We start from the raw sequence: 24351 nt of genomic DNA, 5'->3' as shown, positions 1-24351 counted from the left end.
AAGTCTGGAAGCACAGAAACGCTAACACGAATTGAAAACGCAGGAGGATTCTATTAGAAGAAGAACAAAAGGAATACTAGGCTACAGAAAGGAACACACTCAAGGTGGCCCGAAGTGGTCCACCTGGAAAACAGTCGTCATGCTTCAATGAGAACCACACTTTTTCCTTCTTCAAACAATTTGACCAATTTCCCCAAACCATGCTCTGCGTTCAGCATCAGGTATCAGACCTGACATCTAATGCTCATCATCAGACCACTCCACCTCCGGCCAGATTCTGTTGAAGTTCTTCTCAACATCCTTGGGACGCAGACCGGGGAGGTGTTCCTTGACTGGCTTGCCGAGATAAACCTTCTTAGAAGCAGAGAAATCGTTGACGATGGTTTCGCAGTTGGGGGCATTTCGTTCTGGGTACATGGCAAGGAGCCATTGGCATGCGACATCACGGGAGACCTTTGGTGTCTTGCGAGCTACGCGTAGACGAGTCAAGTGGCCTTCGCCGTAAGGGGTCCCGGAGCCGGAACTGGAGCTCCAGTCGTTCGCAGCGAAGAAGCTCTTCAGATCCTTCTCGAGGGATTCCCGTTCAACGAAAGAGTTCTCAATTCCCGTTCGAGAGAAGCGAGTGCCAAAGTGAACCTCGGGGTCACTCTTGGAAGGATGACGGGCCAGGGCCGCGTCCTTGAGCTCCCGAGCTCTCTTCTCGCAATCAGTGCCGCCGAACATCTTGAGAACCAGGTCGCAAGTGTCCTTGTAAGAGCGGGTCGCCCTCTTCGCCTGCTTGTTGTCGGCAGGCTTCGCCCAACCATAATCGGTGTCGGAGCCACTGGTGTCGCTCCAGCTGATCGTACCGTAGTAGTTGTCGAAAGCCTTCTGGAGCTTGTTGCGATTGCCGTTCTCGAGGCGGTGATCAACATACCAGCCAATGTTGACCTTGGGCTTTTTGCCGGGCCTCTTGGCCTTGAGGTCCTTGACGATTTTCTCACAGTCGTAACCGCTTGGGAAGGCAGGGCTTTTTGGGCGTCCAGTCAACGTACCAAGAGCCTGGCAAGCTTGGTCCTTGCTCAACTTGGTCTTGCGAGGCTCGACCTCGCCATTCGATGGCTGCGGGGTCGCATTGCGAGCTTGTGCACTCCAGGGGCTTTCGATCACAACGCGTGGGATCCTCTTTGGTGAATCTTCATTGCCGTTGGAGAGGATGCGTGGGGATCCTGGAGTTTTGTAGCTTCGCTCGGTTGAAGACTTGGTGCTGTTCTTGGAGGGCTTGTCCTTCAGCGATGCACAAAGCACGAGCTCGATGTCGTCGTCGGGCTTGCAAAGTCGAGTTGTGACTGACGCTCCGTGGAAGGAACCGTCGCAGGTGAGCAGGTCGATGTCGTCGAAGAACGCACTGCCACGAATATTGGAAAGGCCGGTCCAGATCTTCTTTGGGTCATGCAAGTCGACGGCGTAGGCGAAGTTGACTTCGTCCTTACCCTCGTGAATGCCGTTCTGGAAAGGCGAGACTTTGATGGCAACGCCGGGATTGGTTGGTGTGCCGTAGCGGAACTGCTCGACGTACTTCTCGCCAGACTTGAGGGGAAGGTTCTCGGCGTAATGTTTGGCTTCGACAACGGACCAGACATAGACGTCGTAGGGACAACTGTTGGTGACGATGGCCTTGGATCGAGCAAGGGCCGTGAGGGCACTGAGGGCCAGGACGGTCCGGCCGACCATGATGCAGGCAAGTCAGGAATCTGAGAAGGGTAGCTGGCTGGATGTAAGAAGAGAGAAGTGGGGATAGTGATATGGAAAGGCGATGTTTGGATAATGGGATGTTGGTGGGTGGATGAGTGAGATGAAGAAGAGATGGTATGAGTCGAGGTGTGGCAGGTTTAAGTACAACAAACCAGTCCGATGGGTTGCTTGGGTGATTAGTGTGAGTGCCATTCGCAGTGGTTTAGAAGCCGTGTATGCTTGATCAAGAGGAAGGAGGTGGCGGCAGAGGTAGGGGAGGAGGAGATGGAGGAAAGTATAGAGCGGACATCCACGAGCAGCCAAACTTTGCGTGGGCTCTAACTGACTTCATATGTTCAATAGAATAGCATCCTACGATATGTATATCAGCCAGCAAGCAGGAATTCCATGTCATATCTCAGGCAGTTGGGGTGATTCATTCAAAGTGTCTTGAGAGGAACACGTGAAGATATCATGAGCTGCTGCCATCAGTGCTTGCAAGATCGGTAGCTTCAGAACCGGAAGGAGTGAAGAAGGCAAGACCATCGAGCAGCTCATGGCAGGCACATGATCTTAGAGAGTCGTAGTCTCGAAGCAAGCTGTAGACACCCAATTGAGAGGTAAGTCACTAGATGAACAATATCGCGAACTGTTATTGGTGCCATTTCGGTGGAGAGTTCGCCATGGTAGTCAGTTCTCATATTCAGATCAAGCAAACCATCCAAACATCTAATAGGGTAATATCAGAGCTGAACACTAAACATGAATATGTCAGCCAAAGCGGCGTAAATGATTCAAACAAATGTTTCGAAGATGATCGGACATAATCCCCATGTCGTCGCTTACATCCTTCGGAGCAGTCAACCCGAAGATCACCTCGATACGGAGCAAGCCCACCCTAGCCATCACAGTACATCTCCGACAGGGATGGCGCCTCCAAACCTCCGTGTGCCTGAGGATGAAACGCAACGAACCTCAGATCTCAGCGCCCACTCCGTACGGTGAATTTGTTAAAACGATGCTTGCCCACATTCCCATCTCACCCCGGACGCTCCCTTTTATTCTTCTCTTTCTCTCTTATACCTTAGCTACTGGATAGCCCTACCTCTTCACGACATCTGAAATATTTAATCCCTAATCCCTCGTCCAGGCCGTTACTAAATCGGCTGCTGTGCCTAGCTATACGCGCCCGCATCATTGCTCCCCCACCAAACACTCCCGAACACCTTACAGACCACCACAGTCCACCGCCCGCCCGCCAAAATGGACACAAACACGCTGGACCCAGAGAAGAAGCTCCCAGAAGTTAACCCCCGCCTCCCACGCAGCAGCACGACGCCAGACGAGCCATGGCTCCGCTACGTCAACATCGACATCATCGCGTACGTGCTCAGTTACACGCTGTTCCACCCGTGGACGTCGTGGGTGCTGGTGCTGTGTCTGCGCGCGCAGCACACGCCGTGGCACCACACGGAGATCCAGGTCGCGATGGCGTGGGCGTTCGCCATGTCGACGGTCAGCTTCTTCAACGTCATGAGCGACCGGATTGCGTTCGGGGCGCCGAGGGAGGTCGATCTCGCGGAGGAGGTCATTGTCATTACTGGGGGTGTCGAGGGATTGGGGGGTCTGCTCGCGGAGACGTACGGCATGCGGAATGCGAATGTCGCTGTGCTGGATACGAAGAGGGTTGGTGAGGACGAGGCGGAGGAGAAGGGCGTGCTGTACTATGAATGCGACGTGGGAGACGCCGAGCAGGTCGAAGCTGTCGCGAAGGAGATTGTCGAAGACGTAAGTTCACCGCCATTGGAACACCCAATTGAACGAACAAGAACATCTAATACTAACAAAACCCACAGCTCGGCCCTCCAACGATCCTAATCAACAACGCCGGCATCGTCCGCCCGAAACCCATCCTCGACTCCACCGCCGCAGAAGTCGAACAGTACGTCTCCCCCATACACTCCCCCATATCAAACCCATTCCTTCAATTGACTAACACATCTCCCCAACAGAACCTTCCGCACCAACACCCTCTCCCACTTCAACACCCTCCGAACCTTCCTCCCGCACATGCTCCGCGAAGGCCGCGGCACCATCGTCACCGTGTCCTCCGTCCTCGGGCACCTCGGCGCCGCCAACCTCTCCAGCTACACGGCCTCGAAAGCCGCTCTCCACGCCCTCCACCAGTCCCTCCGCGCGGAGCTCGCGCAGAACCCAGAGGCCAGGGACATCAAGACGATTCTCGTGTCGCCGGGCCAGATGAGCACGAACATGTTCGCGGGCGTGGAGACGCCGTCGAGTTTCTTCGCGCCAGTCGTGCGGCCCGTCGACGTTGCGAAAGAGATTCTGAGGCTCGTGGAGAAGGGCGAGAGCGGGGATGTCGTGTTGCCGCTTTACTCGAGCTGGATTTCCGTGCTTGGGTTGCTGCCTGCGGGGATGAAGGCGCTTGTTAGGAGGTGGAGTGGCGTTGACACTGCAATTGCGAAGGCGGGTCTCGTCCAGGCGGGGAGGGCCGTCGAGAAGTCGGGGTAGATGTGTGCACATATGGATGGAGAGATAGATACCCTCGGGGTGTGATGCGAAGCACCGCAACGCAAGACGAGCATTGGAACTTTTGACACTTCCACATTCTACTACATAGTCGCATGTAGATATATACTGTACTTATACCAAACATCCCCCCATCACCACCTTTCCAACCCTCAACCCTAATACCCCACCCTCCCCCTGGGCAAATACAGCTCCTCAAGATACTTCACATCCTCCTCCTCCAGCACATACTTACTATTCCCCACCGCCTCATCGATCCGCGCCTTACTCCCGAGCCCAATAATCGGCGCCACCCCTTTCCCCACGCACCACGCGGTAGCCACACACGCCATGCTGACCCCGCGCTTCTTCGCGACCTCCTCGACCCGCGAGATGATGGCCTTGTCCGTCGCGTCGTCGCGCGACAGCGTCATGCTCTCGAGCACCTTGTCCGTCGTCGACCGCTTGGTGCTGCGTTCGGACCAGGGGCGCGTGAGGGCGCCGCGCGCGATGGGCGACCAGGGGATGAGGCCGACGCCTGTGTCGTTGCAGTATGGTATCTATCCTCACTATTAACCTCATACCATTACAAAGTGACGTGACGTGACGTGATGTGTGGTGAAGTGTAGGGGGGACTCACCATCTCCCTCTCCTCCTCCCTGTACAGCAAATTATAATAATTCTGCATGCTGATAAACTTATGCCACCCCCTCTTCTCCGCAATGTTCTGCAACGTCTGGAACTCCCACGCAGCCATCGAACTCGCGCCAATGTACCGCACCCACCCCTTCTCGACCACGTCGTTCAGCGCCTTCATGATCTCTTCTCGCGGCGTGTCGCGATCGAGACGGTGGATCTGGAGGACGTCGATGTAGGTGCCCAGGCGGGCGACCGAGGCTTCGACCGCGTCGAAGATGTGCTTGCGGGAGAGCCCGACTTGGTTGACCATGGCGCCGTTGTTGATGTTGGAGGCGGAGATGGGGATCGAGGGGTCCGGTTGCACGCCGAAGTAGCATTTGGAGAGGAGGACGACGGAGGAGCGGGGGATCGAGTAGGTGCTGAGGGCTTTGGCGATGATGCGCTCGGATTCGCCGTGCGAGTAGATGTCGGCCTGGGGGGAGGGGGGCGTTAGTGATGTGTTTCTTGGAGGAGTTTATATGGAGGGCGGTGATGGACGTACGGTGTCCCAGGTGTTGATGCCCCTGTCGTAGGCATATTTCAACAGCGGGAGAGACTCGTCCTCGTTCAAGATCCAGTCTTGCCATTTGTCGGAGCCATAGCTCATGCATCCCAAGATGACCTTGGACACCTTGAGGCCAGACTTGCCCAGGCTGTCGACGAGTTAGCGGACCAATTCAATGGTGGAGGTGTAGCTACTTCTCAATACGACGACGTACTTGACGTATTCCATCTTAGCCTCAGACATGTTGGTAGCTCTACTATCGTTGTCGTTGTTATTGTCTCCAAGAAAGTCAAAGTCCCAAGGAGTGACTCAAGAGTTGAGGAAGAAACAATCGGACGGGCCAATGTGGATTCCAGCGCCCTCTTATATATGCAAGGGTCCAATACTTGCTTTCTGGGTTAACTTGCAACATATTGAATACGGATTTTGAGGGATATATCCGTCGCATTTCGCACATTGGCCTTGACCGCATCCAGCGTCGTTCGTCGTTCAGCGGAAATTCTCCATGGCGCCCAATGCATGTTGATGACTCCCTTATTCCCGTAGCCCAGTTAATTTCTTTTGCTTACGGGGCACTTTCATGAATTGCACATCATTCAAGGGATCCAAGGTGGGGAGGATGGAGCTATGGCGGGGATATTCCTCTAATTCCGCTTCGTTGGTGCTGTTGTTGCGTCAGAGAACGAGAGGACCAAGTGGGGGTGCCCCTCTTTCTAGCTTCGGAGGAGGTGCCGGGCCGCCAGGGTAGTCGAGAGTCAAGACGACTGGGTTGGAACTGTTGAGGATCAGAATGCTTGTTTTGTCTGTCTATCACGATATGTAGGAAGAAGATAAGTGATGAACACGCAGCACATCAGGCTTGTGACACTGCAAAGATAGTAAACATACATGCGGTGCAACGACCAAGCAAAACGCTCATGAGGCGAGGTTTCCTGGCAACTCAACAGCACAGTCAACGTACACATCACAAGTTCACGTTCACATCATGATTGGGGAGAAACCTTGTTTGAGAGAGACTCTCGTTGCCCGTGGGCAATGCTGCTTTCGCGCATTTGATTGATTCTGGGCCTTCACGGCCGCAGTAAACTAGCTAGAAATAATAATCGTTCCCTTGCAGAAGACCTGCCCGTTATGCCTGAATACGAACGCCGTACATGATGAATCCGATATAAATGACCACAAAGAACACCTACTGTCCGCCACGGAGACGGAGCACCAAGTGCAGGGTCGACTCCTTCTGGATGTTGTAGTCGGAGAGGGTTCGGCCATCCTCAAGCTGCTTTCCAGCAAAGATGAGGCGTTGCTGGTCTGGTGGGATGCCCTCCTTATCTTGGATCTTTGACTTGACATTGTCGATTGTGTCGCTAGACTCAACCTCCAATGTGATAGTCTTTCCAGTCAAGGTCTTGACGAAGATCTGCATACCACCACGAAGACGAAGCACCAAGTGGAGGGTGGACTCCTTCTGGATGTTGTAGTCGGAGAGGGTTCGGCCGTCCTCGAGCTGCTTACCAGCGAAGATCAAACGCTGCTGGTCCGGAGGGATACCCTCCTTATCTTGGATCTTTGACTTGACGTTGTCGATGGTATCGGACGACTCAACCTCCAACGTGATAGTCTTGCCGGTGAGGGTCTTCACGAAGATCTGCATACCACCACGGAGACGGAGGACCAAGTGGAGGGTGGACTCCTTCTGGATGTTGTAGTCGGAGAGAGTGCGACCGTCCTCGAGCTGCTTTCCGGCGAAGATCAAGCGCTGCTGGTCTGGGGGAATGCCCTCCTTATCTTGGATCTTCGACTTCACGTTATCGATGGTGTCTGAAGACTCAACCTCGAGAGTGATGGTCTTTCCGGTCACTAGTGATGATGTCAGCATGTCGTTGAATGACAGATGTGATGGCGGTGAGTGGCGACTTACGGGTCTTGACGAAGATCTGCATACCACCGCGGAGGCGGAGGACGAGATGTAGAGTGGACTCCTTCTGGATGTTGTAGTCGGAGAGAGTGCGTCCATCCTCAAGCTGCTTTCCAGCGAAGATCAAACGCTGCTGATCCGGAGGGATGCCCTCCTTATCTTGGATCTTGGACTTGACGTTGTCGATGGTGTCCGAGGACTCCACCTCCAAGGTGATGGTCTTGCCAGTGACTGTGACGATGGTGTTAGCAGATGAACTTGACGAACCTTCGAGTGGCGATAGTGAGAGAAGGCAGGTACTTACGTGTCTTGACGAAGATTTGCATGGTGACAGCTTCTGATGGTGTTGTTCTGGTGTGTTTGTCGGTCAGGTGTGTGGTGAGTGAGAGTTCAGGCTCGTTGCCGTGGGTTGTGAGGTTGGAGTTGGATGATTGCGATGATGAGGGAAGAGAGAGAGAGGAAGAAGAATCGTAGGAGCAAGAGGCGCAGGAAGGGGTTTATGTAGTGTGTGAGTGAAGGAAAGGATGTAGGGTTTAGTAGGTGTAGGCGTAGGCGGCGGCGACAAGCAGGAGCGGCGGGAGGCTGTGACGCCTTCACTCATTGGAAGCTGCGCAGGCAGTGGTGAGTAATACAGATTGGAGAGGGAAGGAGCGATGGAGGGCCCGTGCGTTGGGGCTGGCAACTGGCAGGCCTGGAAACAAGGAATGGCGAACATTCGAGCGAATTCGACCAGGCGGCAACCCCAACACCATCCTCCTTACACCTTGTCATAGTCATACCTAAAGTCCAGAATAACGCCGACATGAAAAGAAGAAACTGCATTTACTCATCTCCTCATGAAAGGATTTTCAGGCACCTGTGCCACTCACAAAAGCCCTCACCAACGACACCGCCACCGCCGGGCATTCACAGGACAGGTACACTGACAGGTACCTCGCAGATAGCAGTGAGTACCCTACATGACGATGTACCTACCTCCATACGGACTCCACCAACAGCGCTAAACCCACCTCGTCGCTCCTTCCCCCGCTCGCGTCACCGTCACCGTCTCCACCCTCCCCTCCGTTATCGCGCGCGCAGCGCATTCAGACACACCGGACTGCCTTATCCGACCCACTAGTTATCGACTACCAACCTCCATGTGATCAATAGCCTCCAGTCTAGACGAACCTCACCTCAAAGCAAGTACATACATACTTGATCGTACAATGCACTCGCCGTAATCCATCGCGACCAAGCAATCCTGAATCCGAGGAGAAGTAAACTTATCTTACAAAGTGTACGATGCATGCAAGTAGTCATCCGCCCGCATGAGAAAGATACCATGCCGAGTCCGAACTTCCGCCGCGGGCCGGGAGGGGAGGGGAGGGGGATCGCATCATCTTGCGAACGCCAGGTGTACGGTAGATGCTTCCTATGGACTGATTGACTGTCTTTGTCACTGGTATACGCATGCATGCGCTTTTGCTTTGCGGAATAATTGAGCTGCTGGTTATAACTAAACGCAATGCTGACTACACTGGAGCATCTACTGCGAGTTAACATCTAGGCACCTAGGAAGATACATATCTCCTCAGAAGAATATGTGTATGTAGATACATCCAACAAGGTACATATAACGCGCGTGCATTGCTCCAATGCCTACTGTGAGGTACGGAGTACCTAGGTAGATATCTACCTAGAGAGTTACCATCAAAGAACAGACAAAGACGTCATAAGCCGCAATACCGTGCCACCCCTCCCTCTCATCCATCCCATCCCGCGCACATTCCCATGGAGACTCGTACGCGGAAATTAAATAAGCTACACCGTAAGAACAACAATGGTATCAACAATGACATCAAAAGCAAATGATAAATGGTATACAGTAAACAGCAGATAGTAACAATACAAGTACGTATGAGAGGGGAAATCATAGCGATTGAGTGTATACGCGAATGCGACGCATTTGGAACACGTTCGCCCGTGCGGTTTCTGATATGTGGCGCGGCGTCTTGCGTTCCACGTGTGGCAGTGCTGAGGCTCAAGATACACTCGTACGCGTTTTGTATCTCATGTACCGTGCGTACCTACATACGTACATGAATAGATGGATGAATAGACGAATAGATGAATAATTATAGATAGACACGTACATATGCACACACATAAAAACAATTGACCACGAAGCACGAAGCGCGAACTAACGACCAACCACCCAAACAACTTTTTTAAAAGTACTTGCGATTTACATTGTTTTTTTTCTATAGTACAAGTACTTTCTTCAAAAGTATTAAAAAAGCTTTAAGGTGTTTGGTTAAGAAGGTAGGTAAACGAGCGACTGAGAACATAAGTAAGGCTGATAAGGTAAGGGAACGGGAAGGTACGTGGTGATTCGAAAAATAAAAATGTACATTGTTCAGCGCTCACGATATACCGCTAAGCTACATACACATACATACATGAGAAGGAGAGCAAGAAGGAGGAGGGCGTCCTTGTTTATCAGTCCCGTCCCTCTCTCCTCGCCCTCCTTCTCTGGGGTCCGATGCACAGAATCAGTAAATGGATGATGGAAAGAAAAGGAAAAGACGAAGGAAAGGAATTATCCCAAGCCTGGCCGACACTCATAAGTGAGGAAATATAGGAAGAAACGCAGGGAGACAGAAAGGAGAATGTTTAGTGCAAAGGGTGATGGTGATAGATGGCATTCGATGCAAAGTATTGCATTCTAGTTGGAGATCTAAAATCTTTCTTCTTCTTTTGTGAAGAGAGAAAACAAGAAAACGCAAAAGAGAGGAAGAATTGGCCGGTCAAGAAATTATTGGAAATAGTGGCCGCCGCCTGAAGAACGCCAATGCATGCGTGAAAAGGACGAGAAATGAGGCAAGAGTAGCCAAAGCCAAAGAAAGGACATTAGATGGCGCGGAAGGACACAACATGAGCGGGAAGGCGTTCTCTATACCATCGACTTCTCGGATTGGCCGGGATTGATCGATGCGTACTGAGGCCCGCTGGAGACCTCCTTGTTGGGGATTTCCTCACCCCGGCTGCTCTCGCTGGAGCGGCTCGCGGCGTTGTTGGCGGCGGCAGCAGACGGGGCGGCCGTGGTCTCCTCGGCCTTCTCCTTCTTGACCTTGGGTACACGGACGAGCCAGTAGAGCAAGCAAGCGCCGAAGATGTTGAAGATGATGTACACCCACATGAGGCCAAAGTTGCGCCAGACGTTACCGTAGTCAGAGTTGACGCCTGCAAGGAAGATGTTGGTGTCTCCCATGGCGCAGTAGCTGCAGTTCTCGGTGGCGTTGGGGTTGGAGACATAACCGCCAGTCATCTTGGCGAATGGCTCAATGTATTCGTAGCAGCTGCCCTGAACAGGGTTGAAGTGGACGTACTCGTTGGGTCCGCACTCGACTCGTTGATTCGCCACGCCCGTAGCCAACATGCCTGAGATGAGATACGTGAACGGCGAGACTCTGTACATGAAGATCCAGAAGCCAGGGAGCTGATCGGGGGTGGCGAGAACACCGCAGAAGACGAGGCAGAGAGAGAAGGCCAAGTTAGCAATGTTGCCACCAGCTTCAGCCATTTCCACCCCAGCAATGACCATGTGGGCAAATGTGGAAGTGAAGAGCAAGAAGGTCCAGACGAGCAAGAACATCTGAGCACCACGGAGGTGGACAGCGTCGGTAGGCTCGGCATTGCGGTAGAGACCAATGGGATAGTACCAGCAGAGGAAGATGAAGACAGCCTGGAGAGTGTTCCATGGGAGTTCGACGACGATGTTGGCAATCATGAAGGCCTTCCAGGAGTATGCCTTGGATGGGCGCTCACGGACCTCGTACAAGGCACGTTGAGTGACGAAGTGGGGCATGATCTGCTGCACGAGCTGTCCGAAGATGGTCATCAACATGAAGATGGAGAACACTATAACTGTGGTTAGCTAATTTTCACCCAATGAGAATGTGTCAACTTACTTTGATTCTGCAATCCCTGCATGGTGTTGGGAGTGTTGTAGAGTGAGAAACCGATGAAGAGAGCCGAGAAGATGCAAAGACCAGACTTGGAGTAGATGTACGAAGGGGAACGCCAGTATTGCTGGAAGACTCGGACGGTGACTTCGCGCAACTGCTCGCCAAAGGGAGCGGCGAATTCACGGTAGCTAGCCTTGTCCTCACGCTTCTGGGCCGAAAGGGTGCGTTGAAGAGCAGATTCCTGACCGCGTTCATGCTTGAGCTCGGCAAGGTGCTGCTGGACGTACGCATACTCGGCACTGTTGCGCCATACCTCATTCCAGTCGATGTCAGTGTGAGATCCGGGGGCTGCACCAATGACTTCAAGCATCCATTCGGCAGGGTTGGCAGAAGGAGGGCAGGGAGGACCACCGTTGCGGACGAAATAGTCGATGAGGATCTTGGAGTTCTCGCCAACGTCACCATAGTACACGGTCTTACCGCCGGCCTTGAGGAAAAGAAGTCGGTCGAAACGCTGGAACAACATGGCAGAAGGCTGGTGGATAGTGCAGAGAATGGCCTGGCCGTTCTTCTTCAGTTTGTCAAGTAGATCAAGAATAGCCCAAGAGGTCTGAGAGTCCAAACCGGAGGTAGGCTCGTCCAAGAAGAGAAGGAGGGCAGGCTTTGCAGCGAGTTCGACACCAATAGTAAGACGCTTGCGCTGTTCAACGTTGAGACCTTCACCGGGAACACCAACGACGGCATCGGCATACTCGGACATTTCCAAAAGCTTGATGACCTCCTCGACGTAGTCAAGCTTCTCTTCGCGGGGGACGTGGGCGGGCTGGCGCAGAAGGGCGGAGAAAGTGAGAGCCTCACGGACGGTCGAAGTGGACAAATGGAGATCTTGCTGTTGAGCGTAACCGGTCTTGCGCTGGAAGGATTCATCACGAGGCTTGCCGTCGACGAGCATTTCTCCGGTGATAACACCCATAGTGGTACGAGTAGCGAGGCAGTCCAAGAGCGTAGTCTTTCCGGCACCAGAGACACCCATAAGAGCAGTCAGGGTTCCAGGCTTGACCCATCCATCGACATGGTCCAAGATACGGCGAGGTTCACCCTTGATCTTGATGTCGTAGCACACGTCCTTCCACTGGAAGATGGCGGTCTGGCGTTCGATGATGGCAATGTTGTTGTCGGAGGGAGTCTTCTCGGCACCGACTGGGCGAGCGGCTGGGGCAGCCTCCAAATCATCAGTAGACTTGCTGGGAACAAGACCAGTGTGACCACGACGGAAAACCAAAACTTCACCCTTTGACTTCTTGGCAGTGATGAATTCAGTGGCAACGAGATACACACCCATAAGACCGATCATGAAAGCCCAGAGAATTCCGAAGTTCCTCCACTTGTGGCTGTGGAGGTAGTCGTAGGAGACCCGGATGTAGGTATCACCGTTTACGAAAGGCTGGCCAGGGATCGATCCGGCAGTGGAACAGACATGGTTGTCGCCACCCACACTCTCGTAGCCAGGGCCGAAGGGGATGAAGTTGACGCAAGGGAAGTCCCTGTTGTGGAACTCGTTGATCATCAATGACTCAAAACCGTAACCGACGGGATTGATTTTACTGATCCATTTGGCCCAGCCAAGCATGTAAGTTGGTGGGATAGCGAAACCAGTGTACATAACCAAGCCGAGAATCAAGATGGCTGCGGGAGCCAAGGCTTGCACGAGAGACCTGGAAAGAGAGGCAACCGATCGGAAGAACATGGACATGACGAGCGTAAGCGTGAACGAGATAAGCGTGAAGAAGAAGAACGGGCCCACTTCGCGGCGAAGATTGGTCATGAAGTAGAGAACCAGATTGAAGAGGATCGCGTTGCAAATCTTGTAAGGCATATCTGTCAACATGGACGCGAATGCTTCGGCAGATGGGTGGTAAAGAGCATAACGGGAGTGCTTCTCGACGATGGGACGTTGGGCGTAGAGTGTAAGAATTTCCAAAGCAGAACCGAAAGCGTTCATGAGAATAGCGAAGAAGAGCAAAGCACCACGCTGGTAAAAACTGTTGGTATCCTCTTTCAAGTTGAAGAAAACGCTGGAGATGATAAGGGCCATGATCGAGTTTGCAATGAGCTGGGTCAATGTGATGCTAGGGTCAGCCTTGAGGCGCCAGAATCCACGCCTGAGGCAGAGGCCGACCTGCTGGGTGTAAGACAAGGTGTAGGGAGACTTGATGCGCTGTCGCTTGGACTGCTGGGCGCGACGAGACTCCTTGAACTTCTGGAGGTGCTCTCCGCCGATCGGGTACTTCTGTTCGTAGACCTCGATCTCTTGGAGCAGACGAGCACGCTCCTGAGACTCCTTCCATCGCAGGGCAAACTCATCTGGGGTCCTGGGAACACGGCCCTCGAATCCCTCACGGACGATACGCTCGAGAGGGCTGGTCATGGAGGTCAAGAAATCGGCATCGGTCTGTCGGTCGGGGCAGTGGAAACCCATGTCGACGAAGTACTGCTTGGCGGCCGTGGTGCGCCCGAAGAAGATCTGGCGACCCTCGTAGAGGACAAGGACCTTGTCGAAGACGTCGTAGGCGGCCTGTGGGGCCTGGTAGATGGCAACACACGCGGTTGCGCCGTTGATGTCGGTCTGCATGCGGAGGGTCTTGCAGAACTCGATGGCGTTGGCGGAATCGAGACCACGGGTACTGTTATCCCAGCATTGCAAGGGGGCCATGCTCAAGGCAGCCTCGGCGATACTGACACGCTTGCGCTCACCACCGGAAACACCACGGATGAAGTCGTTACCAACCTTGGTGTTGACGGTGTGGCTGATGCCCATGATGGCCATGATAACATCGCGCATGTGGCAGGCATATTCGTGGATCGAAACTCCTCCAGGAATGTGACGTGGTGCTCGAGCGCGTGCGGCGAAGTACAAGGTCTCGCCGACTGTAAGCATGGGGAAATGGACGTCGACCTCAGCGGTGTAAATGGCTTCACCACGGAAGTGCTTGGACATGTGCTCGGCGCTGATACCTAAAGAAATGGTGAGTACGGAAAGTGAAAAGCCCGTTCAGGGGGAATATGGTAATTACCTTGGTAGTTGATCATTGACTTGTCGTCGACGAAGAAGCCGTGGGTCTCACGAGTCACGGTCTTCAAGAAGGTAGAGCAACCAGATCCGGGAGGGCCAAGGACGACGAGCATCTCTCCGCTCTCGACAAGACCATCGAGGTTCTGCAAGATGTCGATCTTGCGCTTCTTGCTCTGGCCGAGGGCGTTCTTTGCGAGACCAATGACATCCAGCCAGACGTTGCCAACACTCTTCTGGTAATCGGTGGCGGAACCGAAACCGTGGACGTTCAAGTTGCGGAATGCAATTCCAGAAGTGCGGACGGGGTGTGCCTTCTCGTCTTCGGTCTGAAGGTGCAGCATAGCTTTGCACCAGGCTCTGGCGTTGAAATGGTCGCCAGTAGGGTCCAGGGTCGAACCAGGCTCAGCGCTGAACGGGTTCTGGCCAGTGGTGGAGTAGTGGCTCTGGGTGGTATATCGCCTTGCCAATTGGTGGACCTCCTCTTCTCTCCTCTCCATGCTGGAATCGTCGTTGTCGTTGTTGCTGGTTCCCTGGGCGTTCTTCAGGTCCGAGCGTTCGTTGTTGGAGTTGTCACGCGAATGTGCGCCATCCTGGTGGGGTGCGATTGTCGAAGCCTCGGAATCCAGATGGGGAGTGTGCGAGTTCCTTCGAACAGCATCCATGGGGGAAACGCCGTTATGGGTGGCCTCCCGGTCGTTGTTTGATGTGAAGTTACCGACCAAGCTCATGGTGGTTACGTTGTTGCCTCTATGGCAGGACCGAGGTAGGGGTAAACAATGCGGTCTTTGCTAGGGGCCGAGCCAGTAACGATCAGATGGGGATGCCGATATCGATTTCTCCGTCCAGGTAAGAAAGTTAAGGTTGGTTGAATTGTTCAGGAAAGGAAGCGGGAGGGAAGGGGGGATATTAAATGGTAGTAGTAGTAAAGTGAAGAAGAATTGCCCTTGAGATTGAAGTGGGGGGAGGAAGGACAATTAAGGACGAGGGAAGGAGGTTGAAGAAGGAGGGTGAGGTAGTAAAGAGAAGGTGGAAGAGAGTGACGGGGAACAGGAATAGGTATATTAGTAGTTGTTAGATATCTAGGGGCGGACGAAAGAGAGATGAAAAAAAAGGTTAATAGAGAGAACGAGAACGGAGGTCGCAGAGGCAAAGGCAACAACAACAACTGTAGGAAGCTCGCACTCTGGAATCGGATTGGGGATAGTGCAGAGTAGGAGTAGGGAGATTTGACCCCCGGCCGTCCGTTTCGTTTGGAGGGAGCCTGGGAGCCTTGGGAGGGGGAGGTTAGGATGGATGTGTAGTGGAAAGAGAAGAGACCGGGGGATGGGAGTAACCTTTTTTCGTCCAGTCTCCAGGCTTGTGGGTGCGATACTCGAGGGTGTTGCAGGCGTATTGCGCGGCGCGGGTATGGCATGCAAGGATTAACAGGGGATGGGGAACGGGTAACAACACGATGGGACAGCCGAGAGAGGGAACGGGATTTCAGATTGGTAGAATTGCAGAATTACGGTATTATCGTACAGGAACGAGTATCCGATGTCATACTACGGAAAGGTGTCATTAGTTCTATTACCTAGTACACAGTGAGTGAGTAAAAAGTGGTGAAAGTGTTGGTATCGTATTGATACATTCGGTTACGAAGTCTCTGTTCCAGCCGAACGACGGCGGAAGACGCGCTTGGCACGTGGCACTAAACCTATCATAGGCAGCAAAGAGACAATGTCGACCGGCTGGCGGATGTCCAGACCTCCGATCCGTCCTCTGATACAACAGACTACACTACGAACCACGACACTAATGCCACATGGACATGGACATGGACATGAAAATACCGATACAACATCGTTATGGTTCACCTAGTTAAGGTTTTCTTTGCTAGCAGTGGCCAATTTCATCACCATCACCATCCTCATCGTCACTCATGCATACTCATTCAAACTAATTACGACGGAGCACCTGTTCCACCGTATTGCTCCTCGTCTTCTCTTGTTGTTCCAGAACACTTGAGGCCAATAGCAATCCATCACAGTACCATACATACGTCCATTGCACGTCATTCCCACGCGATCAACTCCGTCGTTCGGAATATATCAATGTAAACAGATAATGTCTAACCTAATTGATATGGATAAACAGTATCGCGTATTGCCCATGCATTCGGCCATGCGGCTCTGTTCTCTTAACCTTAATCTATATCCAACGCCTGCACATCAACGGCCTGCGGATCCCGATTGTTCCAATTTCGTCCGAAGAGAATTGATCAATTGTAGCATCGTGTTGCATCTATTGCGTACTGAACCTTCCACGTGCCTTGCCATATCCAGATGCCTACCCAGCAACCAGTGCCGCGGCTCATCTTGTCTAGCATCAGAACTGTAAGCTACAAGACATGTTACACGTTGTACGTCCACCTCACAGCCAGTCGGTGACTCAGTATCACAATCTTTCGGATCCATTACCCATTTTCGAAATCGCATAGTCATCCACCAAACCGACCACGCGGCTAGAACTTCCATCCGATCTGTTTTTTACAACGTAGGTAAAACCCATATTCTCCCTCAGGCAGCATCAGATCTTGAATACAGCCCTTGGCGGGGCACAAGGGAGCACAAGGGAGCTGGATAAGCGAGATACCGAGAATCCTCGCGCTAACCCCATACGGAAGTTGGTGCTCGCCTGGCTGGTCTGCATACGGCGCTCATGATTCCATCCAGCCGGTCAGCTCGACATGTCCTGCCTTTGCTCGTGCTCTCTCGCAGAAGACCTGCATGCGCATGTGCTCGTGGGGTTCCCTCCGATGTTGCATCCTTCTGCTGGAAGAGAAGAAGCTTCAACACGAAAATAGAACCACCTCGTGGAATCGGTGAACCGATTATACAAAGAAAAATCTTATTGCGCAGGAACAGTGACCGAGTTCCTGGTCACGACAGGTTTGCACATTGTTCGCCGCCAGGGAAAGCCACGCGATCATTCCGTCTTGACTTTTGCCAACCTGTGTGTAACAACAACCCAACAACTCTTGTCGAAAATACCATACACGAATATTACAACCATTTTACGTTTACCCTACCCTTGGCGTAGGAACATCCTTTTGCCAATGATCACCATCGGACGAAAAACAACGCTCTCGAACGGTCTGCCGTACTCTGAGGGATGTGATTGACTCCCGCTTCAACGGCCGTCAGATCTTCCCTTCCTACGCTCGTCTCCCTTTCTCCATAAATGTATTTAGCGTGTGGACCTCCCACTACTTGTACACATGCCCCACCACAGTCTACGAGTACTCCCCATCAAGACGTTATATGAGTGGACGGATGGCCTTCCTCTCTGAGGGGAGAAAGATTTGCTTACTCGTGTCATGTACTGTACATAATAGCGGGACTCCACTCTCCGAGGATGGCCTACAACGTACGATAGGATTGCGAGGGAGATGAGTCGAAATGCATCGCACTCCAGGAGTCTAGTCCAATTACATGCAAACAAGGGGCATCCGACCTATAGGATTGCGTACCCTCCGTCGTAAATCTCCCTTAGTTCTACAATAAGCCCTACCAAGTCTGGTTGCGGCTAAGGGAGACGACGAGACGCTAGCTGCACTTGCCTCGCACTCGCTTTCTGCCTGAGGTTGGGAATGGGAGCCCAAGCGTCGGAACGCCCTCGAATCCGTTTCCGAGCCTGTCTTCACACTCTCACAGTACACAGTACACTCCAGTCCGCTAGATGAACTTTACAGCACGACATCTCTACAAGTACACTTACTTACGGCTCGCGGCTGTGGCTCATGCACACCACTCCCTTCAGCCTTACAAGCTACCCTCCTCTCGCATCCTCACTATTCCGACCGACTCTCCCATATGTATCTCCATATTAAACGTTTCAAAAAAAAAAAACCCAACTCTTCCAATACTCCAACATCCGAGAAGGAAGACTCTATATAGATAGCCAGCACACCTTCCTAGCAACACAGCACAGCCGTGTCCTTATCCCCACCCACGCTTCCTCCGTCCGTATCTCGTCCTTACCACCTACCCTCCTCCTCCCATCACACAAACTTCGGAACCATACCTCAGTCTTCCGGTAGGTGACGTCAAACCGAAGATTATGCGCTCACGATATCGTCCGCCCTTCTACGCAGGTACACATCGTGGGTAATACTCGGCACCTACGCACTCACACGTGGCGGTGCCGCCGCCGCTGCTGCTGAGGCGCTGTCGGCACCGGATGTCCCAGCGCTGGGGCTGCCGGTGCCCGGAACAGTTGAGCTTCCCCATGCACCAAGACGACGACCAGCAGCCCCGGGATGAATCGGATGGATTGAAATGACGTCCTTTGCCTCGTCGTCGCAGTGCTGTGTAGGTTGGAATTAAGGTTTTAAGGTGGAGGGAGGGGTGTGGGTGTTCCGGTGTGAGTTGGGTGGCTGTGTGCACGGACGTTGTGGTTGTGAGGTTTGGTTACTGACCTTTAGGTGTGATATAAAGGTATGAGAAGGAAGTTGTTTTTGCGTAGGAGGAGGTGAGGTTTATGTGTAGCTGTGATGCCTAGTACATATGGATAGCTCTTCGAACTTTTCACCTGCGTAGTCTTGCCCCGGCAAGGTAAACCAGAGCATACATCAGTACTCCGTACTCCATATATCTCTTCACCCTCTCCGAAAAAGGGAAATAGGAAGTATACAAACAATCACCATCGCCATAACCACACCTGATACAATGCTCTCCATGGTTCTCCGGGCAGACCTAATCACTGCACAGTCGACAACGAGAAACTTCGTAATCAATTCCAGAAAACAAAATAATTACCCCCATACCCACCTTCCTTCTCCTCCCTCCCTCACTCCCTCTATACTCACTCCACCTACTCACAATGATATAGAAATCCAACCCACAAATTCCACACAACCCACACCTCCCCGAACTGTCCGCAGACATGGAAACCCCCCCCCCATATCCTTGAGAAGTGCAAAGCAATCACGCAACCATCCACTCACAGACGAGAAAGGTAGATAGGAGAAAAGTGTGTCTCTGCACGAGCACGCTCATACCCGCCCATAAAGAAAACATGCGGCCATAAGTCCTGGGAGTTGGAAACATCAGACGGTAGGGCGAGGTGTTACCAGATCACACACGCACGCACATCTTTCCATTTGTTTCCATGGAAAGTGCGTCCGTCGAATGTGGAGTTGGAAGTGTGATACTATCGCCCCTTCCCCGTGGTTTTTGTAAGGAAGATGGATGGGAAGGGGAGGAAGGTGATTGTGGATGGGGTGCTATCTCAGCGATGTGGCAGTATTTCCGGGGGGTGGAAGAGGTGGGGGATTGGTTTGTATTGGGTGTTTTGGGGAGATGTGGTTGTGTGGAAGGGAAGGGAGAGGGGGAATGTTGATGAAGGTGTAGTTTTGTGGTGATGGGTAGTTATGTGTTGATATGCAAGCATGAGGGTGAGAGGATTTGGCGTGGTGTTGAGGTTTGCATATATCTAAGAAGGTAAGGACATTATTGGGCAAAATGGGTATCTTCAAAAGTAGAGAGGTGAAAAAGACGGCTTCCATATTGTGACAATATCATTGATGGTGATGATGCAGGAATATTCATTACTAGCGGCCGTTGATCCTGTCCTCCCCTCCCTCTCTGTCTGCCTGCCTGTCTGTCTTCTCAGAATCATTAAAATAGTTACAAGATGGGGGACCTCCCCCACGTCCTATCATAGGTTCTCAATTAGGGATGAAGATGTTGACCTCGTTCTGTTGTCTCTTCTCCAGATACTACTTGCTACTGTTTACTTCCACGTTCACTCTCGTGATTCAGATGCATGGCATTCTGCTTGTTGACGCCTCGTGTCGTTACTCATATACCGCGGTATCCACACGCGTCAGAGGGACGCTCATCGCTAGCGAGCGTACATCCTACTAGTAGTCTACGAATCCTACAACGGCTCCGTTACTCCACCCGCGAAACCTTAATCGGACTCGCCAAAGAACTGGCTGGCGAGTATGATGTCCGGATCGTTGTTCGCGAAGTCCCATCCCACGATCGTGGGGTCCTGGCTGCAGCAGATGATTCTGCGGGCGTCGAACTGCAGCTTGAAGACTCGCGAGTTGGTGCCTTGGTTGTTGAGGGGTCCGGCGAAGGGGTGGTGGTGATGGTGATGGTGGTGATGTGCACCCGCTCCTCCGGCTTGCGCTGCGCCCTGCTGCTGCTGTTGCGCGGCACCTAGATTGATGACAGGTGCTGGGCCGGCTGGTTGATGTTGTGTTTGGCCTTGGTTGCCGCTAGCCTGCGCAGCGGCTCCCTGGACAGCATTCTGGGTTGCCGTTATGGTCGTCACGGCTCCTGTTGTGTTTGTTATAATGCCCCCTTGTGCTGTATTAGATGCAGCGTGAAGGGCTTGAGCTTGTTGGGCAAGAGTTGCCGCAGCTTGAGCCTGTGCCTGTGCCTGTTGTGCAATGGCTTGGAAGTGGTTCTGGGCAGCATGGTTCAACTGTTGTGGGTTCTGGTTTGCACCAGGCTGATTCCCGTGGGCATGATTGTGTGCGGCCGGTCGTCGAGGTCGTCCGCCAGCTGCCCTGACAGCTTCATGCTGATATAGCGTGTTAGATCTTTCCCAAGCCCCGTCGTGACCTCTCTTCCAGATTATGACGGTTTCATCGTAGGAACCAGATACAATTCTGGCCCACTTACTACCACCGCCTCCCGGCGGAAGTTTCGCTCCGTAAGCGAATAGCGTTCTCGGATCTCGGGAGCCTGCGTTGCGCGCATGGCGCTGAGCCCTGGTCAAGTCATTGTTGACAAGCCCCTTGCTTTTGGCCTCGAAGAAAGTACGGTCCACCGCCCGGGCTTCGGCTTCGAGCTCTTCCTCGTTGCCTGGGAAGTCCCCAAATTGAGCCTGCACCGTCCGCACAAGATTGGAGTGCCCGTGAAGGCATGCAACTTCGGCCCCAGTCGCGCGGTCAAAGATGCGCACGGTTTCGTCCGAACTGCCACTTACTATCCTTCGTCCGTCGAACTGCACACACGCTATTCCTTTGCTGTGGCCCGTGAAAGTCCTCGAGCATGCACCTGTACGCACATCCCACACTTTCACGCTGCGGTCGCCAGAGGCAGACACAATCTGTCCATCCAGGATCTGGATAGCATTGACAGCCGCCCCGTGACCCTCCAAGCTCATGAGGAGCGAGTAAGGCTGCAGCATGGTATAGTGCAGATGCGCATTCTCCACTTGATGTTGCATATCAATGATATAGGATGGGAATTTGGCCGCTGACTTCGTCGTCGATGAAGGGTAAGCATCATCAGTCGGCCAGAGCTCCTTTCTATTCCACACTTTGATGGTCTTGTCTTTTGAGCAGGTCACCAGATAACGGTCGTCGAACCGGAGGTTCAGAACAGACTCAGAATGCGCCTTCTCGATCTTCTTAATGATCCGACCGGTCGAGAAACGCCACATGATAACCCGACAATCACTACCACCCGATATGATTACATCTTGTTCAGGCCGATCATCGAATTGCAGACATAAAACTGACGCAACATGTCCTTCTAGGGGTTCATGCATCAGCCGTTGGGTCTCTAGGTTCCACACTCGGACAGTCTTGTCGCGGCTGCCACTGACAAGGTGCTTGGCCGTGTATTGTATCGTGTATACACACTCGGTGTGAGCCTCTCTTGGGTGTGCGGGGTGGGGTAGTTGGAAGTTAGAGAAACGGCCTGCATCCCAATTGTCTTCCAGGCGACGCTTCTGCTTATATAGAAATTGCCAGTTGATCTTGGGCTCGAGATTCGGCGAAACAATTAGGGTTGGACGAATAGGGGGTTCTACTGGTGCTGAAGTGATGGGAGATACGATCGAATTGTCGCGTGAATTTTGAGCGACATGATCCTGAGTCGGTTGTTGTACCCCGTCTTCAATCGAATTGTATGATATCCCTTCCATCGTGTCGTCTGCTCTCCTGCTTGGACTTTCGTCAGCTTCGACGGCACCATGCTGCTCGCCCCAGTCGGGTAGGCCTTCTTTGTTGCCGTCTAATGATAGGGGCTCTAGTCCATTGCGAATGCTGTTATCGGCAGACGCGCCGTCGCCGAACAGTGGCCGCTGTCGAAGTCGTTTCTTCGTTGATGGGTTCTCATAATCCATATCCTCTGCGGCGCGCGCACGAGTTTTGCGTTCCCTCATCTCGACCCGCCTCGCTCGTTCAGACTCCTCGAAAGCACGCACTTGTGGGAAATTTGAGTTCCATCCTTCTAATCGGAACAGGAGCTTCCACAAAGGACTGTCCATGACCCGAAGACGCCATGTTCGAGACAATGTGGAAGCTCGAAGCAATGTTTCCGGCGTCAGATATGAGAATATCTGAAAAGTGATCTCGGGGGGGAGGTGGACCACGGGGTCGAGGTGAAGGAGCGGGTTCAACTTTTCCACAATGCCAGCTATTGAGGAAGTTCGTAGGGATCGGAGGATGGCATATGCGAATTCTGATAGCTAAAGTTAATGTTCTGGACATAACAAAGACAACAAATGAAACTTACCACTCCTTTCCGTCTCGTTCATGTTCATGACCCATTCTGGAAGTGGAAACTGCGCGTCTTGGTCTGATATTACACCTCCGATATTCTCACCAAGTCTTGTGTCTATCCTCATCACCGTGTCGCTCCCACTCTGGCTCCTGGTATCCTCGGAATACCCCTCATCGAACCTATTTGCGCTCATGGAAGATGCAGGACGGAAAGCTTGAATATATGAGGGTGGAGAGAAGTGGGCGCCCGGGTTGCTGAACGGGCCTGCCATCGTCGGGGTTTAGGCAACGAACGTGTGTTTGCGCTTCGAAAGCGCGTAGAGGAGTTACTCCAGAGAGCGGATTGTTGGTAGGTTGTAGTCTTCAGGAAGATGTGAAGGATAGTTGGTTTAGGACTGGTTTGCGTGGGTGAGCTGTACTGGTGCTGCCTGGGGAGGTTCAGATGAGACTACACGGGCCTCGTGGTTTGCTATTGTGGTCATCAGCCCGAGCACAAGGAACGTCACACGGTTAGAAGGCGAAGTTCGATTCGGATGGAGCACAAAGTGAACCCGATCAAGTTCAGGTGGGACACCAGGTGAATCCGATCAAGGTGACGATGGCACAATAATGGACGGGTACCTTGATGTTGGTCGTTGGGCCTAGAGGATGCGGCGCCGGTTCTCAAGGCGTTTCCACCTCCCGACCGCCATTCACGCCTGGCGCATGCCGCTAGCCGCTCTTCGTCTAGTCTGACTTGGGCTTGCATCTTCTCTCGACGACACAACCACATCTACATCTTGACTCTTAAGATTATATCGATCAAAACAATCGTATATGCGCTGCTCAAAATGTTTAGAGTCCGTACGGACTAGTTGTCGCAAAAATAACTTTCCAGTCACAGGAAATGCAAGAGTTACACGCCAGTCCGTCGGATGTGCCATTGGGCCGCGATCTGTCCACTCACGCAAAGCATGTAGACTCTGGGTCTCTGAATGCTCAGTCGGGCGCGTAGACCAGCCACCAGCGTTCCATTCTCTCAAGTCGCGCATGAGCCAGCGCATGAAGAGTGCTCAGTCAACCTAATCGATTTGCGATGCTGGCATGGAAAATCCGAATGGTAGGAATGTCTGTTCAGGGATCGTGAAATCACTGTGGTTCATGAGCCGCGAAATGCCTACCGGTTCAACGAACTAATTAATTGTCTTACAATTTACCTATGATGCTAGTACGGAGTAGCATACTTGTGTCAAGGAAACGATGCAGACACACGACGGACTGATTAACAGTCGCTCAGCAAGCTGCTTCAGGTGTTCGCTACGCTTTTGTTCAAATCAAGACAAGGGAAGTGATCTTCCCTGCATTGTTACCTTTTTAAGTTTCTGAATTCTACTGGCCCCTCGAGCGGGGAGACTAGCCCAGCAACAATCAGGCTACATAGAATGTCTAGCGCACCTCGAATCGCTGTCCATCACGGATCACGACCCTGTGCATAATTCG

At 52.6% G+C, this 24351-nt stretch overlaps 7 protein-coding genes across 7 annotated transcripts; 2 read left to right on the top strand and 5 right to left on the bottom strand.

The window, feature by feature from the left end:
• Positions 1 to 116: 116 nt before the first annotated feature.
• On the bottom strand, positions 117 to 1835 carry BU24DRAFT_7539 (uncharacterized protein). Its single transcript, XM_033534599.1, has 2 exons — positions 1067 to 1835; positions 117 to 949 (listed from the first exon to the last, which is right to left on the bottom strand). Exons 1-2 carry the CDS (start codon positions 1711 to 1713, stop codon positions 238 to 240), a joined length of 1359 nt encoding a protein of 452 aa, XP_033389057.1. The 5' UTR covers positions 1714 to 1835; the 3' UTR covers positions 117 to 237.
• An 829-nt stretch (positions 1836 to 2664) lies between these two features.
• On the top strand, positions 2665 to 4307 carry BU24DRAFT_416410 (NAD(P)-binding protein). Its single transcript, XM_033526444.1, has 3 exons — positions 2665 to 3501; positions 3570 to 3655; positions 3726 to 4307. The coding sequence occupies exons 1-3, from the start codon at positions 2977 to 2979 to the stop codon at positions 4243 to 4245; spliced, it is 1131 nt and encodes a 376-aa protein (XP_033389056.1). The 5' UTR covers positions 2665 to 2976; the 3' UTR covers positions 4246 to 4307.
• Positions 4308 to 4421: 114 nt separating this feature from the next.
• On the bottom strand, positions 4422 to 5668 carry BU24DRAFT_456757 (Aldo/keto reductase; the record flags this gene model as incomplete). Its single annotated transcript, XM_033531472.1, has 4 exons — positions 4422 to 4802; positions 4883 to 5353; positions 5423 to 5573; positions 5640 to 5668. The coding sequence occupies 4 exons, from the start codon at positions 5666 to 5668 to the stop codon at positions 4422 to 4424; spliced, it is 1032 nt and encodes a 343-aa protein (XP_033389055.1).
• Positions 5669 to 6502: 834 nt separating this feature from the next.
• BU24DRAFT_7241 (polyubiquitin) lies at positions 6503 to 7932 on the bottom strand. Its single transcript, XM_033534569.1, has 3 exons — positions 7645 to 7932; positions 7344 to 7571; positions 6503 to 7282 (listed from the first exon to the last, which is right to left on the bottom strand). Exons 1-3 carry the CDS (start codon positions 7664 to 7666, stop codon positions 6615 to 6617), a joined length of 918 nt encoding a protein of 305 aa, XP_033389054.1. The 5' UTR covers positions 7667 to 7932; the 3' UTR covers positions 6503 to 6614.
• Positions 7933 to 10082: 2150 nt separating this feature from the next.
• Positions 10083 to 15266, bottom strand: BU24DRAFT_7207 (uncharacterized protein). Its single transcript, XM_033534568.1, has 3 exons — positions 14365 to 15266; positions 11294 to 14305; positions 10083 to 11243 (listed from the first exon to the last, which is right to left on the bottom strand). The coding sequence occupies exons 1-3, from the start codon at positions 15089 to 15091 to the stop codon at positions 10276 to 10278; spliced, it is 4707 nt and encodes a 1568-aa protein (XP_033389053.1). The 5' UTR covers positions 15092 to 15266; the 3' UTR covers positions 10083 to 10275.
• A 4538-nt stretch (positions 15267 to 19804) lies between these two features.
• BU24DRAFT_7192 (uncharacterized protein) lies at positions 19805 to 20254 on the top strand. Its single transcript, XM_033534565.1, has one exon. The coding sequence runs from the start codon at positions 19930 to 19932 to the stop codon at positions 20188 to 20190; it is 261 nt and encodes an 86-aa protein (XP_033389052.1). The 5' UTR covers positions 19805 to 19929; the 3' UTR covers positions 20191 to 20254.
• On the bottom strand, positions 19917 to 23522 carry BU24DRAFT_438168 (WD40 repeat-like protein). The gene is made up of 2 exons (XM_033530243.1): positions 22886 to 23522; positions 19917 to 22831 (listed from the first exon to the last, which is right to left on the bottom strand). The coding sequence occupies exons 1-2, from the start codon at positions 23142 to 23144 to the stop codon at positions 20319 to 20321; spliced, it is 2772 nt and encodes a 923-aa protein (XP_033389051.1). The 5' UTR covers positions 23145 to 23522; the 3' UTR covers positions 19917 to 20318.
• Between the last annotated feature and the right edge of the window lie 829 nt (positions 23523 to 24351).

The sequence above is a fragment of the Aaosphaeria arxii genome (genome assembly GCF_010015735.1).
Source record: "Aaosphaeria arxii CBS 175.79 unplaced genomic scaffold BU24scaffold_1, whole genome shotgun sequence".
Lineage (NCBI taxonomy): Eukaryota > Fungi > Ascomycota > Dothideomycetes > Pleosporales > Aaosphaeria > Aaosphaeria arxii.
The sequence above is the reverse complement of the archived record's forward strand: the minus strand, read 5'-3'. Positions and strand labels throughout refer to the sequence as shown.

Coding starts and splice junctions, on each gene's coding strand:
- BU24DRAFT_7539 (XM_033534599.1), bottom strand. CDS start 1,713: ATGGTCGGCCGGACCGTCCTGGCCCTCAGTGCCCTCACGGCCCTTGCT. Junction 950..1,066: donor GTCGAGCCTCGCAAGACCAA/GTTGAGCAAGGA, acceptor CAAGGCCAAGAG/GCCCGGCAAAAAGCCCAAGG.
- BU24DRAFT_416410 (XM_033526444.1), top strand. CDS start 2,977: ATGGACACAAACACGCTGGACCCAGAGAAGAAGCTCCCAGAAGTTAAC. Junction 3,502..3,569: donor CGAAGGAGATTGTCGAAGAC/GTAAGTTCACCG, acceptor CAAAACCCACAG/CTCGGCCCTCCAACGATCCT. Junction 3,656..3,725: donor ACCGCCGCAGAAGTCGAACA/GTACGTCTCCCC, acceptor TCTCCCCAACAG/AACCTTCCGCACCAACACCC.
- BU24DRAFT_7241 (XM_033534569.1), bottom strand. CDS start 7,666: ATGCAAATCTTCGTCAAGACAC. Junction 7,572..7,644: donor GCAAATCTTCGTCAAGACAC/GTAAGTACCTGC, acceptor CCATCGTCACAG/TCACTGGCAAGACCATCACC. Junction 7,283..7,343: donor GCAGATCTTCGTCAAGACCC/GTAAGTCGCCAC, acceptor CATCATCACTAG/TGACCGGAAAGACCATCACT.
- BU24DRAFT_7207 (XM_033534568.1), bottom strand. CDS start 15,091: ATGAGCTTGGTCGGTAACTTCACATCAAACAACGACCGGGAGGCCACC. Junction 14,306..14,364: donor GTCAATGATCAACTACCAAG/GTAATTACCATA, acceptor CCATTTCTTTAG/GTATCAGCGCCGAGCACATG. Junction 11,244..11,293: donor GCAGGGATTGCAGAATCAAA/GTAAGTTGACAC, acceptor CCACAGTTATAG/TGTTCTCCATCTTCATGTTG.
- BU24DRAFT_7192 (XM_033534565.1), top strand. CDS start 19,930: ATGGTGATGATGCAGGAATATTCATTACTAGCGGCCGTTGATCCTGTC.
- BU24DRAFT_438168 (XM_033530243.1), bottom strand. CDS start 23,144: ATGGCAGGCCCGTTCAGCAACCCGGGCGCCCACTTCTCTCCACCCTCA. Junction 22,832..22,885: donor GAACGAGACGGAAAGGAGTG/GTAAGTTTCATT, acceptor TTTAGCTATCAG/AATTCGCATATGCCATCCTC.